This window comes from Erpetoichthys calabaricus, chromosome 2 (assembly GCF_900747795.2).
Source record: "Erpetoichthys calabaricus chromosome 2, fErpCal1.3, whole genome shotgun sequence".
Lineage (NCBI taxonomy): Eukaryota > Metazoa > Chordata > Cladistia > Polypteriformes > Polypteridae > Erpetoichthys > Erpetoichthys calabaricus.
In genome coordinates, this window is record NC_041395.2 from 59,642,229 (window position 1) to 59,660,422 (window position 18,194).

General features: G+C 35.9%; 1 protein-coding gene across 1 annotated transcript in view; it reads right to left on the reverse strand.

Annotated features, from left to right (window-relative positions):
- cstpp1 (centriolar satellite-associated tubulin polyglutamylase complex regulator 1) overlaps positions 1-18,194 on the reverse strand; it is a 241,139-nt gene that overhangs the window by 73,599 nt on the left and 149,346 nt on the right. The window contains exon 4 of the mRNA XM_028793835.2: positions 2,115-2,199. Coding sequence (XP_028649668.1) covers positions 2,115-2,199 — 85 coding nt within the window. The remainder of the gene's footprint in view (positions 1-2,114; positions 2,200-18,194) is intronic.

Here is an 18,194-nt window from a genome sequence, read left to right on the forward strand (position 1 = left end):
AGGAGCGAAGGTGAAAGGACAGAAGGAAGAAGAAGTGCTGCACTTAACAGTGTATTGTACTGTGTGCTGGGACTGAGATTGGTGAGGAAACGTAAGGAAAGTGTTTCCCACTATAAATAAATGTGTGCTGTGCAACACTTGTGCCTGTATCTGGTGTGCTTGGGGAGGCTGGAGTGCCCTGGTGGTCACAGTCTAAATAAATAATTAGCAATGCAGAATCAAACTAAAAACAAACCACCTAATTAAATGACATGCTTGTTAACAGCTAGAAGTGGCTTCCAATTAAAAAAATGGTTTGAACAGAAACGTCTACTGTAGACATGACTGTGATGCCTCTCCTAATACTTACAAACGAAGTGTTCAATCAACACTGTGCACACCATTTCTCTACAATTAATCTCTTAATGAGAAGCTGATTCCGGCCCTTAATTAAACTACTCTTAGCCTGTGGATTCAGCAATAGCCTTTATATTATAATTTTGATCAAAATGTATACTGAACATCGTTCCAAAGTTCTTTATAAATACCACATTATATTTTAGTTTTTAAATTACTGACTGGCACACTGAGCAAAAGATATGTCATGAACTGACAGTCTTAGTTTACAATCAAATGCCTTAACCAGTAGGCTACCCACCCGCATTATTGATGTGCCCTTTGTTCAAAACTGCCTTATTAATATTTAATTGAAATAAAAGGTTTACAACAACAAACAGTTTGCAAAGAACAACAAAAGATGTGACTGACAATGGGTCAATCATTATTAAATAGAACACTTAATTTGATTTTCTTCCACGTCAGTTCTGCAGGATCAATTGCTGCGTTTATTCTTTTAAGGTTTTCAAGAATGGTGAATGAGATCCCAGTACAGTACGTTCATTAGGTAAACAAAATAAAACTATTAGAAATAAAACCTTGTGATCACAGGTCTTGCTGCTTTCATTTCTGGAAAAATGAATAATAAACACTAATAGGACTATTTACATTTCTCTGGAGAGTGCAGAAAAAAGCAAATAAAAAGCGAACAAAGCAACAAGTTCAATAAAAGTCAGGAGTTGGTTTCTTATTATGAGAAGTATTTCGATATAAACCTGTAGCAATCCTGGCCCTGGACTACTGGGACAGGACTCTCCAGGTCTGCAAATGGTCGTCTGCTACAGCAGCATGTACAGTGACTGATTTAGATTTAAAATGTTTGAGAATTAATTGTGCTGGATTGTGCAAACAAAAAACGAGGACCCCACAGTCTTCTTTTCATGACTAAAGAAGTTCAGTTCAGAGCAGAACATGCCCTTTATGCCAGGGATTCACTTTGTTTCTCCTCTCTGTCCAGTTCCCGCTGCAGGTATTTCATGTTTCCTTTTGTACAGTATACCAAACAAAGTCTTGGATTGGAACCAACAGTTTTTACCATAGAACCAAAGATGGTATTGACCTTTAATTTTATGAAATATTAAAGTATTCCTATAGTATCTGCAACCCCCATCTACCCTGTAACTGTTGTTCAATGTTTTTTCACATGGCTGCATTTTAAATGTCTTTCAGTATTCTGCAAAGCTGTTCCTTTTTGAAACTATTAATTATACGCCTACACTCTGCATGTTTTTACTAATTTTAGTTTTAAACACACCAGGGCCTCACATCATGTTTAAAATACATGCATATAAAGCAACACTACATTTTCTATAATAAACTAATTATTAACATCAGACAAGTTACTGTACAATAATTAATAACATGATAAATATGAAGACAATAAACTTGATCGTGATATAATTAATACCAGTGCTAATTAAAGCTTTTTAGGGGTCTAAATCAATCATTTTCTGTTGGGCATCACTGTAAATATTTAATAATAGACAATCAATTCAGACTTACAGAGTTCATTTTATGGAAATTGTCGAATTTTGTAGGTTAAGTGCTAAAATGATTTTATTTAACATATTTTCTATATAGGACTTCCCATTTAAAAATGAAAGTTAACTGATATACTATAAAAATAAGAAATACAAAGTAATATTTAATAAAACACAAAAATTGAAAGGCTATTTTAAGTTATGGTACGTGCTAGGTTTTTCACATTGTGCTTACATTTTTATTTATTTTTTTTTTACCTTGCTGCCTTTTGCACCACATCCTCTGGAAAGTCTGGACAAATAAGCTGTAGGAGAGAAGCATACTCCATCATAGAGAGCAGGTCTGGAAAAAGCAGAACAGAAACACGAGTCACAAACACATTTTCCCTGAGAAGCACTATTATTCATTAAAACAAATTCTATCAGGAAACAAAACTACACACATTTTCTTACATTTTGATATTCAATCAACTCACACATTTTATGAATAATTAGTTTTGCTTAATATATAATGCAGAGACACATAAGCACTTTTTTGCACTTCAAATTTTTCTTCTTACTCTTTTTGTTTTGTAAATTCCGACCAGTGTAAATATCGACAAGATACCTTACTTTGGAATCTTTTTTTTTTTTGCTCTCAGTTACCTACCAACCTAGTAGTACTAGGGTGTTGTACCGTGTTAGCCATTATGAATGTAGAGAAAAGCCAAGCAAAATGACACCTTTTATTGGCTAACTAGAAAGATTACAATATGCAAGCTTTCGAGGCAACTCAGGCCCCTTCTTCAGACATCTTGCCTGAAGAAGGGGCCTGAGTTGCCTCGAAAGCTTGCATATTGTAATCTTTCTAGTTAGCCAATAAAAGGTGTCATTTTGCTTGGCTTTTCTCTACCAACCTAGCAAATGCTTTAAGTATTCAAATCTATTGTTGGTCAACAAAAGACATGTGTGGGATTTACTCATAGGCCTAGTCATTTTAGAGTAACTGCATATTGTCAGGCTACAGCAATAATAATGAACTGTATCATTTTGACTTTAAATGGACTCTCCACTTTCTTAACCAATCATTCTTGGTTACACTGCTCTTTACACTGCTGAGATTAACAGACTTAATTTCCTCCTTCAAAGATAAGCTGCAGTTGATCCCTGCCTATGTGTTACAAAGCATGTGAACACGTATTGTTAATATTGATGGTTTATAATTAATAGCAATGGTATCTCAGCAGGGCTAACAAAGTTTAAAAAGTAAAAGCAGATATACCTTTTTTTTTTTATTTCAGGCATGTCATGTAGGTTGACTTTTATGACCTGCCTTCTGGTAGACAACTGCACAGTTTGTCTGCTTTAAACAAATACTGTAATGAAATAGCACAAGGCCATTTAATTGCCCAGCTGTGCACAACATATAATGTCACCACATATTTGAAATTAACCCTTTGAAACTACATACAGGAACTAATTTAAGGTAATAAAATATAAATATAATATAAGCAATCATTAGCATGGATGCCTCATAGATCCAACGTCCTCTGTTTAAATTCCATGTTCTGTCACTATGTACATGAAGTTTGCATTTCCTCCTCATGTTTCTGAGGATTTCTCTCTGACATTACAGATGCACTGGTAAGGATGACCAGCTACATTAAGGTGGCCCCATCTTGTTAATGTGGGCCCTGTGATTGACTGGTGCATGCCAGGGCTAGTTTCTTGCCTTGTACCCTGTGCTGCCAGGAAAGGCTATGGCCCCCACTGTGACCCAAATACTGATTAGGTGCGCTTAAGAATGCTATTCTATGTTTTGTTATAATATATACACCCATCTGCTCAGTAATGAAATTCTTTCATGCAGAAAATGGTTTGTGTTACTGCTTTACAAACTGAGTGTTCTGGGGCTGAATCCATGCTTGCTCATCTTCAAATTCATGCATGTTAGGCGATTCTAAATTGTCTGCTTATGACTAGACTTTACAATATACTATTACCCTTGAAAGGGTGTACAATGTTTTTTTGCAAAACTACTGTATGCCAAGATAGGCATTATGTGAATTTATATGTTAGAATAGAATAGAAAATTAGAATACAGCAGGCTCAAGTTTTAGTTAACCTTTTCAACCCACAAATATTACACTGAATAATACTTCTCTAGAATAATGTTTTCTTTGTAAATACTAAAAAAAATCTAAAGGTATTCTCACTAATTAATTAGCCCACTGCACAAGAATGTCTATTTGCTTTGGATTTCAGTCTACATTTACACAATATTTGACAAACCTCAGACTGTCAAATATACAAACTTGAGTGGTATTTCAACAAATATTTGACTTTCATTTAGGAAGAAAATGAAAGCCATACACAAAACATGTCAAATTTCCAATTATTTCATGTTCTTTTGAAACTGCTGAGATATTCCAGGGTTGGCAAGACAGATTTGCAGCTCTTCTATCATCCATGAACAGCTGGCTTCTGCATTCAAAAGCCACATATAAAAGGACTAATAAATTACAACCAGCATAATGGAGATTGATCTGCTTCGTCTTTCTCTTTATAGACATGAAGTATTTTCCATACATGACCTTCATTGCCCCCTTGGGATACACAAATATAACATATTTAGGTACTTAGATTTATGAGAAATATATTTAACTGTATTACTTACATTTTAAATATGCAGCAAATTTCTTGAAAGACATTTTTTTTTAATTATTAGATTACAGTTTACACATTCTGATTGCTTTAAACAATATGTACAAAAAATAACATGGTTTAACTTTCCAAAGTAAATCTTAATTTTCTAACACAATGTGTTGTCTAATTACACTCTTAACAGAGAAGGGCCAAGTGACATCATCTTCAAAAGACTACAATGTTTAAGGCAGTTTATCTACCCAATATATGATTAGCTAATAAATATCATTAGTGGCATCAGATAGACACAGCAGTGCAATGGTTAATGCGGCTTCTGCAGAGTGGGTTGAACTACCCGTCTGTTTTGAAGTTCTCCTGATATTCACATTAGCATTTTCCATGTACTGTATTCTGGTTTTCTGCCACATCCCAAAGACAAGCAGGCCAGGCTGACTCGATACTCTAAATTTTGCCCAGAATAAGTCCTGTGATGAATTGCCATCTTGCCCATGGTTGGTTCCTGCCATGCATCTGAAGCTGTTATGATAGGCTTGGACTCCCATAGCATTTATTTTGAATTAATAGGTCCATAAAATAAATGAATAAATGAAGGAATAAAAAAATGAAAGTCTGGCATCAGTTGTCTTAACATAACAAATTCAAAGATTATGCTAAGTAAACGAGAGTTATGAGTGAACAGACAGACAGAAACAGACTTGTAGTCTAGAGGAACAATTTAAACCCTAGTGCCATAATCAAAATTGTCAACACTTTCTGTACACAGTCTGACATTTTTAAGCACCTTTGTTATTTAACAGAGTAGCTTGTTTACTTAAGATACCATTAAAATAGAACATTAGCATTTCAGCACAGTAATTGTACAATTTGAGACATGTCTTGAGAGTGCATTGCAGGTAAGTCAACATATCTGTTTTAGCTTTCATTTTCTGCAGATCTTAAAGTCTAAGACCACACATAAACACATGAATATACTTACAATGATGAAATTTAGCATAATTATTCAAAACGAACAGTGATACTTGGGGTTTGGATAGAAAGCCGAGTAATCAGATGAAAACCACAAGAATATGGGGGAGAACATCTAAAGTTCACAAAGACAGCTCAACTGCAAATCATTCTGTTTTTTAAGTGCTGTAAGACAACTATGTTACCCATTAAAATTCACCATAACAAATACCTAAAAGCCAGATTATGTTTGTGGTGGATGTGTGGTGCGCCATGGAACCCCAGAGACCAGTCAATGTTTGGAGAGAAGAAATGGAGGTGGTGCAGACTTACAAATACCAATCTGAACAATAAATACACTGGGATATGTTGAAACAAAAAGTGCCAGAGCGGGCTTTTCTTTTTTTCACAACAAAGTCATACAGGATAATTATGAAACAGCAAAATATGTTACATGTTCTTACTAAATGAAAAACAAAAAAAGGATAAACAACTGTGATCATCACAAAAAAAGCAAATAAATTACCTTTAACTAAAGACAACCAGTAAATATGTGTGTGTACATACTGTATATATTCACACACACACACATCTCATATATACAGTGTCCTCCATAATGTTTGGGACAAAGAAATATTTTTCTTAGATTTACTCCTCTGTTCCACGGGGGAAAATTATGTGATTAAAGTGCACATTGCCGACTTTAATTTCAGGATATTTGCAAACATTTTGATCTCACCATATAGAAATGACAACACTTTTTCCTACATGGTCCTCCCATTTCAGGGCACTATAATGTTTGAGACCAGTCATACCCTTATTGCCAACATTGCTGTGTTGAGAAGACGATCCCCAGGAGAAACTAACTCCACTCTTTCCAGTCAGAAAGGCATAAAGCCTGTTCATAATGGAGGGAAGCGTCACTTGGTGATGTGGGCAAACCACAAGATCGAGTTCAAGCAATCTAAGAGATATTTCTAAAGAAACCCTTTGTAAGAAGCCAGGGGAGCCTATACTTTACTTGGAACCTTATTTTTTCAGCCATCAACTGACTTTTATGTTCTTTATTATATTAAACAACATATATATATATATATATATATATACTAGGGGGCTCGCCCAACCCTGGGTTTGCTTTACCGGATATATAATTTAAAGAGATTGTTATTTTCATGGGAATCGTTGCATATGCATTATTTTCAGTTTTACTTTAAAACTTTGTAAAAACAATACTTATCCTTTATTTCCGGCCCCGGGCGTGGTTAAACCTCTTTCTCGCAGGATGTATAACGCTGCTCACATTATATTATATATATATATATATATATATATATATATATATATATATATATATATATATATATATATATATATATATATACACACAGACACACAATTTGTCTAATATGAATTCTTTGTAATTCATTTTTGTATGTCCAATTATTTTGTTTCAGTATATTTTTTGGTTGTTTACATTCTATGTTATTGGCTATATTTTGTGATGTTCATAGCTACTTTCTAAGTATATCTTTTTTCCTTTACTCTGAACATATAACATACACCTTGTGGTTTCCTGCTTATCCTGTGGGTTTTTGTTGTGCTATTGAACATAAGCAGTTAGTATTTTTTTTACTTAGAGACGAATTATACAGTTGTCTTCTTCTTTCACACCCTTTATTGTATGTGACTGTCTGCTGGGAATGTTTTATCAGTCCATCATTCATAGTCAGCTGTTGTACACTTTGGTCTACTAGGGAGTAACACCAGATCAGGGATACAAATGCCTAAATAAAGGCTATATTATAAATACAGGACTGCTCCTAAACATACTATAGACGGTTGTGTAAAACAGGATGATGCAAATGTCAGAGATCATCATCATGTTGCCCAGTGTTTTTTCCTGGAGCACATTTAGTCACTGGACTATTCCATCATGGTGTACTAAAAGGCACTACTATGGCTGTTTTTTTTTTGTTTTTTTTGTTGTTGCTGGCTAACCACCATCGGAATATACTGTATAATGCCTTCTTCTTACTTGCTCATCTTCACCCTCTGTAGTTAAAGAAGACACACTGGCATTAGAAGTATGTCTTTAAGGGCAATATAAAGTAAATGCACATTGGATGTATTGTGTGCCTAGTGGCGTGTCTGTCTGTCTATCTGTCTATAATGCTTGTGATATCAATAATTTAAACTGCATTACAGATTCAATTTAATTTATTTTACATAGATACAGTTAAACACATTTAAAATAAGTTGTAAAACACAATGAAATATACAGCATATAATATGACAAGAAAAGCCAAGTAAATACAGTTAACAACCGAGAAAAGAAAAGAATTTCCAGCTTAAAAAAATCCTATGAAAAAGCAAAGTCTAGATGAGCAGCCCCTTCCAGGGCTTTTTACAGTTTGTATAGGATTTTGGTAAAATCATATTGTCATCCGATGTTAGTTCTATCATTAGTGATGTAACTCTCTCCATTATCAGGTTCCATTAAAAGGCTAAGTCTAAAGTAGCAGTGATGTCAAGTGCCACCACAGAACACCAAGAAGAAACAGATCAGGGGAAAGTCTTAGCAAGAGCCAGTCACAATTACAGTTATTAAAAGGACAATAATACAACAACATATGATCAGCTTAATCAGCATCTTTAATGGGAGTAGGCTACATCAGTGTAATGAGCTGTTAGCCTTGATTTAAATACCAAGACAGATGAGCCATCCTTTATATTGGCAAGCAGGCCCTGAAGATAAAGACTCTGCCTCAGCAATTTTATTGATTTTTTTCAAATTATAAGAGTATGAGATGTCGTTTAGGACAATAAATCATTCTTAACCGCATACACTCGGTAGTGAAACGGTCATACTTTATACTGAAATACATACACTGCATACTAGAAACATACTTTATGCTGAAACTTATACACTATATAATGACGTGTATATACACTCTGTACTGACGCACATACATAATACACAGAAATGCATACACTATATAATGAAACTTTCTTAATGTACACTGCAATGTATACTCTATAGTGAAACACATACCACTTTATTCTGAAATCCTAAAACACAAATACCAGAAGTTAAAATGCAGGCAGTCAAAGTGTATGGTACACAATCCATAATGAAACTCAGCGACTCCCTTTAGGAGTGTATATTATTCTTACTGAATGCAAGGAGAGAGTAATTAATTTAAACAAATGCATTTAAAAGTAATTTATAAGTCAGTTCCTGCCTTGCACACAATACTTCCAGGACAGGCTCTGCAGTTTCAGAATATATGCAAATGTACCTAAAAAAGGCAAAAGGTCATACACAAAAAGGTAGAGAATTCCAGTGGTGAAATACAAAAGGTCATAAACAGGAAGCCTAAACAAACATAACAACGCAAAGGAAACAAACCCATAGGTCAAAAAACACTAATCAGAAAAAAAAAAGTATGAGCTGGGCTATTGCAAATATAACAATGCACAATGCAATGCATCATCTGAGACCCCCCAAGTCATGCCTCCTGACCCTATACCACATGACTGATGTGTAAGAAATATTACATAGCAACAGACACACATAGAAGGGGATGGGGAAAATGACATTAAAAAGAAAGGGCTAAGGGCAGAGACCCTGACAATCTAAGGCAAAAGGGAACGTGTGGTGTGGAGAGAAAAAAAAAAATTGCCCCATGGGGAAATTTGGCTTTTTACACAAGTTCATTAAATAAATAAAAACAAATAGATAGATAAATTCATACACACACACACTATGGTCTGAATACACCAGAATTACAAAAAAGCAAGAAATCTGAGTTGCTGTCACAGTCCCAATGAGGCATTGTGCAGACGTACTGCTGTTGGTATAAAGAGGTCCCTGTTGTATTTCTTGACGCGCTTAAGGTGAATGATTTGTTGGCTAAAAGTCCTCAGTGTTATGTCAGAGAGCGTGTGCAGCATTGTTCATAATGGCACTCAGTTATGTTTTAATTCTCTCCATTGCTACGACCTTTAGGGGGTCCACAGTGTGTCCCATAACTGGGTTTGCCCTTTTAATTAGCTTGTTAATTTGGTGGGCATCTCTTAAAGTGATGTTATTAGATCAGTACAGCACAGTGTAGAAAACACTGGCCATCGCAGAGCTGTAGATGATGTGAAGGATGTCACTTCCTACATTAAAGGAACACAGTCTCCTAAGGAAGACGAGCCTGCTCTGCTCTCTTTCTTATGTAGTTCCTTTGTGTTCGGAGACCAGCCCAATCAGTCATTGATGTGGACCCCCAAGTACTTGAAGTACTGCACAACCTCTACCATCCACTCCTTGAACAGTGACAGGTCTTACTATAGAGGCTCTTTAGTGTGGAAAAATATACATTGCAGATGCCTATAATATTCTGGTTATATTCAGTACAGCATTATCTAATAAAAGCTAAACTGTTAAATGATATGCAATATACAGTACATATTTTATATGCATTTCTCAGGCAAAAACATCTAGGAAACAAGTTAGCAAAAACAAAAATTGCCCATTTGCATTTCTCCATCACAGAAAAATTGTCCATCTGCAAAATTCCCATTGTCTTTTTTAAGAACTGGGCTGGGGAATTTACTCACCTCACTACATTGAACCAGGCAACCACAAGAAATTATTAGCTCTGCCCTAGGTGTTAATAAACTGAGGTGAATGGTCTCTAAAATTTTATGTTTATGTTTTGGTTCTCATTTATACAGATGGGCTGACTAGATACGTTGTTCCACAAAGGGAACACCAGGCGTTTAACATAAAGGCAAGTTAGAAATAAACAGTATGCACTTCAGCATAACTTGCAGATCTAAATTTTCCTGATATCAGAGAAAATTGGCATGAGTATAACCAGCATTCATTGTACTTGATTTAGCAGGGCAGAAATGCAGCTTCCTGTCTCTTTAAATAAAAAGCCTGACCAGAAAACAGATGCATGAACAAATGCTTTTACCAGAACCTTCATGGATGAATCAGAGGCTTCTTCCATCTGATTCTGTAGACCTCAAAGGAGTGCCATCTCTACATTTATACTAAACTAAAATCTATATTTAAAAAAAAAATCAGACTAAAATCTTCCCAGAAAAGCAGTCTGAACCAAAAAAAGAAATGTAAAAAAAATGTGTAGGAGGGAAAATGCAACGAAGAAAGTCGCTTTCGTAAGTATACTGCTGGCTCAAAAAACAAAAGAAAAAAAATTAACAATACACAGTAACTGAGTTTCAATACCTTTACACAGATGTTTTTGTGGCACACAATGAATTCCCTGTCACTGTGCAAATGTGCATTACAACACACAGTTTAGAACAAAAGGACTGCATGTTCAGCAATTCATACACTGATTTCTCCAAAGCACTGTACTTTTGTTTCAAATCCCTAAATACTCCCTGAACTAGACATTAACAGTCTATTCATGTTGCAAAATAATCAGCACTTTCCAAACCTGCGTGACAAATAAAGTATTGAAAACTTTCAAACTAGGATATCTTAAAGCAATAATTAAACTCGTTAAATTGCAGCATGCACAGCACACAGATTAAATATAATTCATTGTAAAATGAGCTCAGTAGGTAATCCTATGACAAACTACAAGTGACAAGTTTGGTCTGGCACAAAATGCAAACGAAGCAAAGTAGGCAATTCATGTTTGTTTCCTTATTTCTTATTTTATCTTATTTATTTATCTACATATCTATGTATTGCATGTGCATACCCATGTGCCAGATTGTGAGGTCTTAATATCCTATTGAAAATATCACAATAAAAAGACAGGTCAGCTATTCACTCCAACATTCTTTTGGAAGACAACATCCCACTGCTTCAATATTATCTAACCTGCAGTACTAAATGAAAACAACATGAAACCTATGCACTGAGAAATCCAGATTGTGCATGACAAATTACACATATATTTTTTCTCAATTCATTCTAAATATTGTTCACATTTTCCCAGAGGATGTTGGGAAATATTCCCATGCTTGAGGTCTGAAGAAAAAATCCATGCATCCATCTTCTGTACCGAGAGTCTACACCAACAGTAGTGGGTACAAGGCAGGAAACAATCCTGGGTGGGATGCTAATCTACTACCAGTCAATAGACCCATGCTCAATAATATCACAATAATTCAAAGTTATGGGCTGTGGGAGATAAGCAATTTGATAAGTGACAAAGAATTTATAATTAAAGCCCTAAATATTTTCTGTACTTTTTTTTTGTATACATTGCTCTGCATCACCACCCAGGAGCTGATGAACTCTTTATGCTTCTTAGTTGTTTAATTGCAGTAACCATCTCAGGGTGTTATAAATGTCACAATAGCATTAGTCAAATACAAACTTTAAATGATATGATATAATAATACTGTATTGTTTCAGTTTCAGAATATCAAAAAGGAGTTCAATTTTGCAAAAAGCAAAAAGGGATAAATAAAAAACAGAAAAAAAAACACAACACACTAAATAAACAGAAAATAAACATAAATGCTACTTCTTCTTTGTGCTTATGTTACCAGGTCTCAGGTCCATGTAGAAAAGGTGCCTTGTCAACTACACTATCTGAAAGAACCACACCTCAATATTCCCTTTATTTCCCATCTTTGTGTCTAACACTTAGCCTTTCTGTCTCCCATGAGTCAAGTGCTTGCTTGTCCTTCCTCTCTGTCTGACTCTATAATGATTCAATGACTCTCTGGCAAGGAGGTGGTTTTTATATTACCTTCCAAGGTCACCTCTAACTGTGTTCCAAAAACTGCTTCTCTATAATTGCAAAAGGAACACCAAGCTAAAATCTTCGTAATGGTCAATGGTATCCCTATGCTCCTAATCCTTCTGTTATCTTGAAAGGACCGGGTTTGCTAGGCTGCTCTCTAATTGCTCATTTAGTTAGAACAACAACACCTCATTCTGACTGAACTGTGTGCCCAATAATAACAGTGTTGTTGGTCGCTCCTTGCCCAGTTCTGGAGAACCTGTGTCTTTCATGACCTCTTTGCAGTGGTCTTCTTAACATGGCAATATGAGGTACAATATGACATTTTTAGCAAGTGATGCTTTTTACCCGCTTCTAAATGGCATGTTTTTTTCCTGTTGCTGCTTTCCATTATTTTCTGCTTCTGTAACACATTAATAAAAACAATGGAGTTGCTGCTAAAATGTAAAGATGCCACATTTTTGAGTCAGATGTATAAGACAGCTTTGGCTAGTGCTGTAACATAAAGTGCTATGAAACTGGATTGGGATGCACAAGGTCTCTAGATTATTTATTATACTAACATGTAATCACTGACATCTCACCCACTGCTGCTAGAAGTAACTTCTAATTAGAACATGACCTCTAAAATGCAGTTAAGTAAACATGGGAAACCTAGTTTCCTATTTGGACATTTTTAAATGGATCAATAGTCAGTTTCAAGAGAAATCTAATTCATTTTTAAGAGTTTGCTTTATGAGACACCAGTGCCCTATTTGCCAGACATCTCAGAATTACTCCTAGAAATTGCATTAAAAGTCAGACTAGGATAAGAATTTGTACTACTCCAATGTAGAACATGAAAAGTTTTTAGATTAGATTAAATTAGATAAACTTTATTAATCCCAAGGGGAAATTTAAATTCATACTGCAGCAGAAACCAAAAACAAAGATACAGACTCACAGGAAAATAACACGATAGATAGATAGATAGATAGATAGATAGATAGATAGATAGATAGATAGATAGATAGATAGATAGATAGATAGATAGATAGATAGATAGATAGATAGATAGATATTGAATGTATATTTGAACAGAAATAATAAATTAGAGTATAAGTATTTAGTCTGGGATTTCAGGAGGAAGCATCGACTTGCTAGATAGCAGTTTACAGAAAAGATCCCCAGAGGAACTTCTTAGCACGCTGTGGTGGAATGAGCTTGTGGCTAGAACTGTTCTCAGATAGTGCCTCCTGGCAGGGATTGAGGGGATTTTTTATGATAGCATCCAATTTTGCCACCCTCCTCTTTTCCATAGCAGCTTCCAGTGTGTCCAGGGTTAACCTGTGAAGAAGGAGGCTTTCTGTTTGGTCAGACATCTAGTGTCTTTTGAACTCGAATTGTTTGCACAGGAGACTGCAGCATGGAGCAATACACTGGCTACTACAAACTGGTAAAACATCTCTAGTAAAACTGCTTGCTGTTCATATCAAAAGACTCAAACCTCCTTAGGAAGTTCAGTCTGCTCTGGCCCTTCTTATACAGTGCCACTGTGTTGTCAAACCAGTCTAGTTTACTGTTTATATGAACAACCCGGGTACTTGTAGCTTCTGCAGCACTTCCACATCCTCCCCTTGAATGGTGAGTGGTCTCAGAGGCTGTTTGGCATATTGAAAGTCTAACACCAACTCTTTTGTCTTGCTGATGAGGAACTGCAGGAGGTTCTACTAGCACTACAAGACAAAGTCTTCCATAAGCCTCCTGTAGTCAGCGTCATCTCCATTAGTCGTGGGAATTTCTATAGCATCCTATACTTACTCTCAGCTCAGAAATAGTATTTCGCATTTGAGAATGAGTGACATGATGATGTTACAGCATACTGAGCTGCAAAATGGTACTGATGATGATAGTTCCCTTGGAAATCATAATGACGTTTTGTAGTTTTCTGATACTAGCATTAAGGCTTCACCACAAAGATAATAACAACAACAATAATATTCAAAGAAGAAGAAGAAAAGCATAACATGGCAGGAAGTTTGCTAAGCTCCACTCGTAACAACATTAAAAACAATCCTGTAACGACAACCAAGATGGAAAGACTGAGACACACAAGCCAAGTGAAAGTAAAGCTCGATAATGAACATGTTTATTTAACAATGAATGATCCACAGCTATAGGTCAGAAGAATCATCTTCCCACTGTTCTAGTCACAAGAAACGCTTGGTAAAGTAACAGTTACTGAAACAAGCCACTGCACTGTTTCTGAAGTCATGTTCATCCTGATCATATTCCTCGGCCTGTGATCAACCATTATATTCTACGAGGTTCTATTTATTCAATGGCCCGGGAGTCTCCACCTGCTTTCTTGAACAATTCCCGGGCCTGTAAAATGTAACGTGAATATTCCAGGGGTTCATGGAATGCACAACTCAGCATACCTGTGTGACATTACACTGTCAATTACTATTCAGACCTGCTTATCTTCAGGGTGCCATACTGGTTACCAGTGCCTCCTCACAGATTCAGTGTCCTGGTTTCACAGTTGTGCACCATTTACACATCCTCCCTGTGTCTGTGTTTTTTTTTTTTTTGTTTTTTTTAATGGGTATTCTGGCTTCCTTCTCAAATGCTGCAGATACACAGGATAGGTTGACTGGTTATTCCAAACTCCAAAATGTGCACACATTCTATCCATCTTTGGCTCTTGTCTTTCATTCAGTGCTTCAAGAGTTGGGTCTGCCGCACCGCACATGTGAAATTCATTAGGGAGGTCTAAGAATGCTACATATTTTATGGGATTTGCACTAGATTTTCTGAAAATAACCAAAACAACATCTGATACTATTCATTGGAAATACTGTATATTTAAGATATTTCAAAGACACTGGACAGTACTTTAACAACAGTATTTTCAGCCCTGTGCAATTAATTTAATACACACAAGGTTACCACAGCACGGTTATAAGACATTCTGCAATTATTTCACTCTCATTTTAAGAACTGTGAAATATTCTATCAAATACTTTTACTAGTCTTCACTATCTTAAAATGATTTATTAACACCTTTCACTTCCGAAGTGAAAGCCACATCCATTCAATTTACAGGAACAGTACAGAGACATATACTTGTTGTACAAAAATAGAACCCAGCACTTAATTTCTTGCTCAACATTGCAAAGTCAACTATCTGTGGATTAGGTAGATAATTGCTAAGATAATTATCATCAAAGTTAGTGTGCAAAAGTATCCTCAAATTGCAAATGAAAGAAATAAGGATAAACAAAAGGCTGACAATAAAGGAGTCTTTTTCAAATTAGTATTGCTAGTTCTATGTAACTTACAAAATATTATGTTTGTGAATTGTGTTACTTGAGTTGGCAGGTAGTGGTGTTGAATTTCAAAAGCTGGGTAAGGGCTAAAACTGTGACCACTAAAATAATTAATGATTAAAAGTTGAAAGAAAACAGCAGAAATCCTAAAATCAAGTTGTCAAAAAAGGCAGCTTCAATTCATAGAATACAGATTCTCATTTATTGATAAGAGGGTCAGCTAAAGTGGACGGTTGGGAGACAAAGTCAGAGAGGCGAGATTGCGTTGGTTTGGACATGTGAAGAGGAGAGATGCTGGGTATATTGGGAGAAGGATGCTAAGGATAGAGCTGCCAGGGAAGAGGAAAAGAGAAAGGCCTAAGAGAAGGTTTATGGATGTGGTGAGAGAGGACATGCAGGTGATGGGTGTAACAGAACAAGATGCAGAGGACAGAAAGATATGGAAGAAGATGATCCACTGTGGTGACCCCTAATGGGAGCAGCAAAAGAAGAAAAAGAACATATTGCAAATCTGCAAATCCCCATATTCTTGGGGTAGGTCGCATCAAGTACAAGACAGGGACCTACCCAACAGGCCAACTCACACTTGATAATCAACTTAAGCCGTATGTCCTAGGCACATGGAAGGAAAGCTGTCTAATTGGAGAAAAGACATACATAGACAGTGACTGGGCCAAAATTTGAACTCACGATCTGTATGATAGCAGATGTTGCCATTGCCATTACTGTATAGTCGCACAGATTTTTATCTAAAAAGGAATCTCAATAAATTTCTCAACATGAAAAAGTGGTAGTAAATTAAAAAAAACAACAAACATAAAGAAAAGAAAAATGAAGGTAATGCAAACAAGGAGTGAAAACGCAGGCAAAAATGAAAACACAAATGACTTCCCAAGGCATTGACAAAGTCTGCTTTCAGAATAGTAGCCTGAAGTTTTTGAAGTTATACTGATCCCTGTTCAGAAGCAGATATTCATGTAAGTGCGGACACAGCAGCAACCACACCTACCAGGCTGGGTTAATCACACAGAAAAACTTCCCTATGTGTGAGTCACCTCAAAGCATACTGCTGATCGGCTGCATCTAGGCTTACAACAATCGCTGCCCCTGAAAAGGCAACTGTGCCACTTCTAAAAGTTGAGGTTGTTATTGCAATCAGTGTCTACATTCATAATAATACTGAAATAAAAAATAGGATAATGATCTTCAGAAATTCAGTATGTTAACTACAGTGTTCAGTTCCTAAAATGAGTGCCACACAAGCAAGCTAACTATAGCACTAGTTGTTGGTCATTCATAACTGTTAGAGCCATTACATACAGCTGGCAAGAAGATGCAGTACATTCATCTAATTTACAGCTATGCCTGTTTTTGTTATTGATTGTTAATTGCACATACAATTGCTCTCTTGTAATTGATGAGCTGATAATGTGTCTTTTGAAAGAAGGATTTAAATTGTTACACCCAAGAAATCACAGTAATTGAAATTAAAAAGTTGCATCAAGGATCCAGAGACAGGAGTTGGAATCCTGAGCTGGGCATTGCCTGTGTGGAGTCTGTGAATCACATCATACTTTATATGCTTTTGTATTATTATTATTAGTGCATATTTGCCTGATGCCTTTATCAAATGAAGCTTACTAGTTCAGGACACAGTACAGCATGTATGCATGTGTGTTTTACACTTGGAACAATGGCGAATTAAGTGACTTGCTCAGGATTAGGCAATTACTTGGAAATGGGAACTGAATCGACAATCTTGGGATTTAAAGTACAATGCCTTAGCCACTGCACCACAATGTACATTCTAGTTCAAGCTGATTGTCATGTGTACATTATGACAGTAACACATACAGTATCTATTACTACTGTATGTGTGGCTGTTCATTAACTTTATGACCGGAGGACAGAAACCAGACATGGGTCGGACAGATTCAGATGTGTTCTAAGGCATTAAAGAAAAATTTATATTTGAACAAATTCATTGTGTTCATATACAGCTCAAAAATTGCTTTTGAAGTAAGCATCAGTCTCCCCCAATGTGCTTATTACACAGTGTTTCATATTATTTTTAGTGGAGATCTGAAACATTGTGTTATTCTGGCAAGGTGGGTAAGATAACCTGCATCACTGTGCTTGAACCTCAAGAATAATGCTACTCCCACGTTTTCTTTGAAAACTATGCAGCAAATGATAATGTAGGATGCTCTGAAGGATAATGTAGGGGTGACGGGGGGAGGACGGTGGTGTTGGTCACCAAAACTGTGATTCTGAATATCCCATAGAACTGTGGACTTCTGCAGAGGACATTTTCTCAGAGTGATCTGTTAAGTGAAGTTTCTCCCTCTACCCTGTTTTCAGCCGGCCATACGTTTGTTAGTTGGATTTTCTTTTAGTGTAACTTTGATTATAATTTAGCCAAAGGTCGCTCTAATACTATTCACTTATTTAGATAACTCTGTGTGTGCTTATGCAAAATGATACGTGGTTCTGATACTCTTAAACTTGCAAATTCATGTCAGGGCTATGAGTCTATCCTCAGTGAAAATACTATAAAACAATAAAGTGAAATGAACTGACTTTATTTTTATTTTTTACATATGATTATGTTTAAAATCATAATTAGCTGTGTTACCCAGTTTCGTCTAGGAAATTTCACAAAACAACGGACCTTGGTTATAGTGCAGAGGATTAATCAGATGTACCAGTAG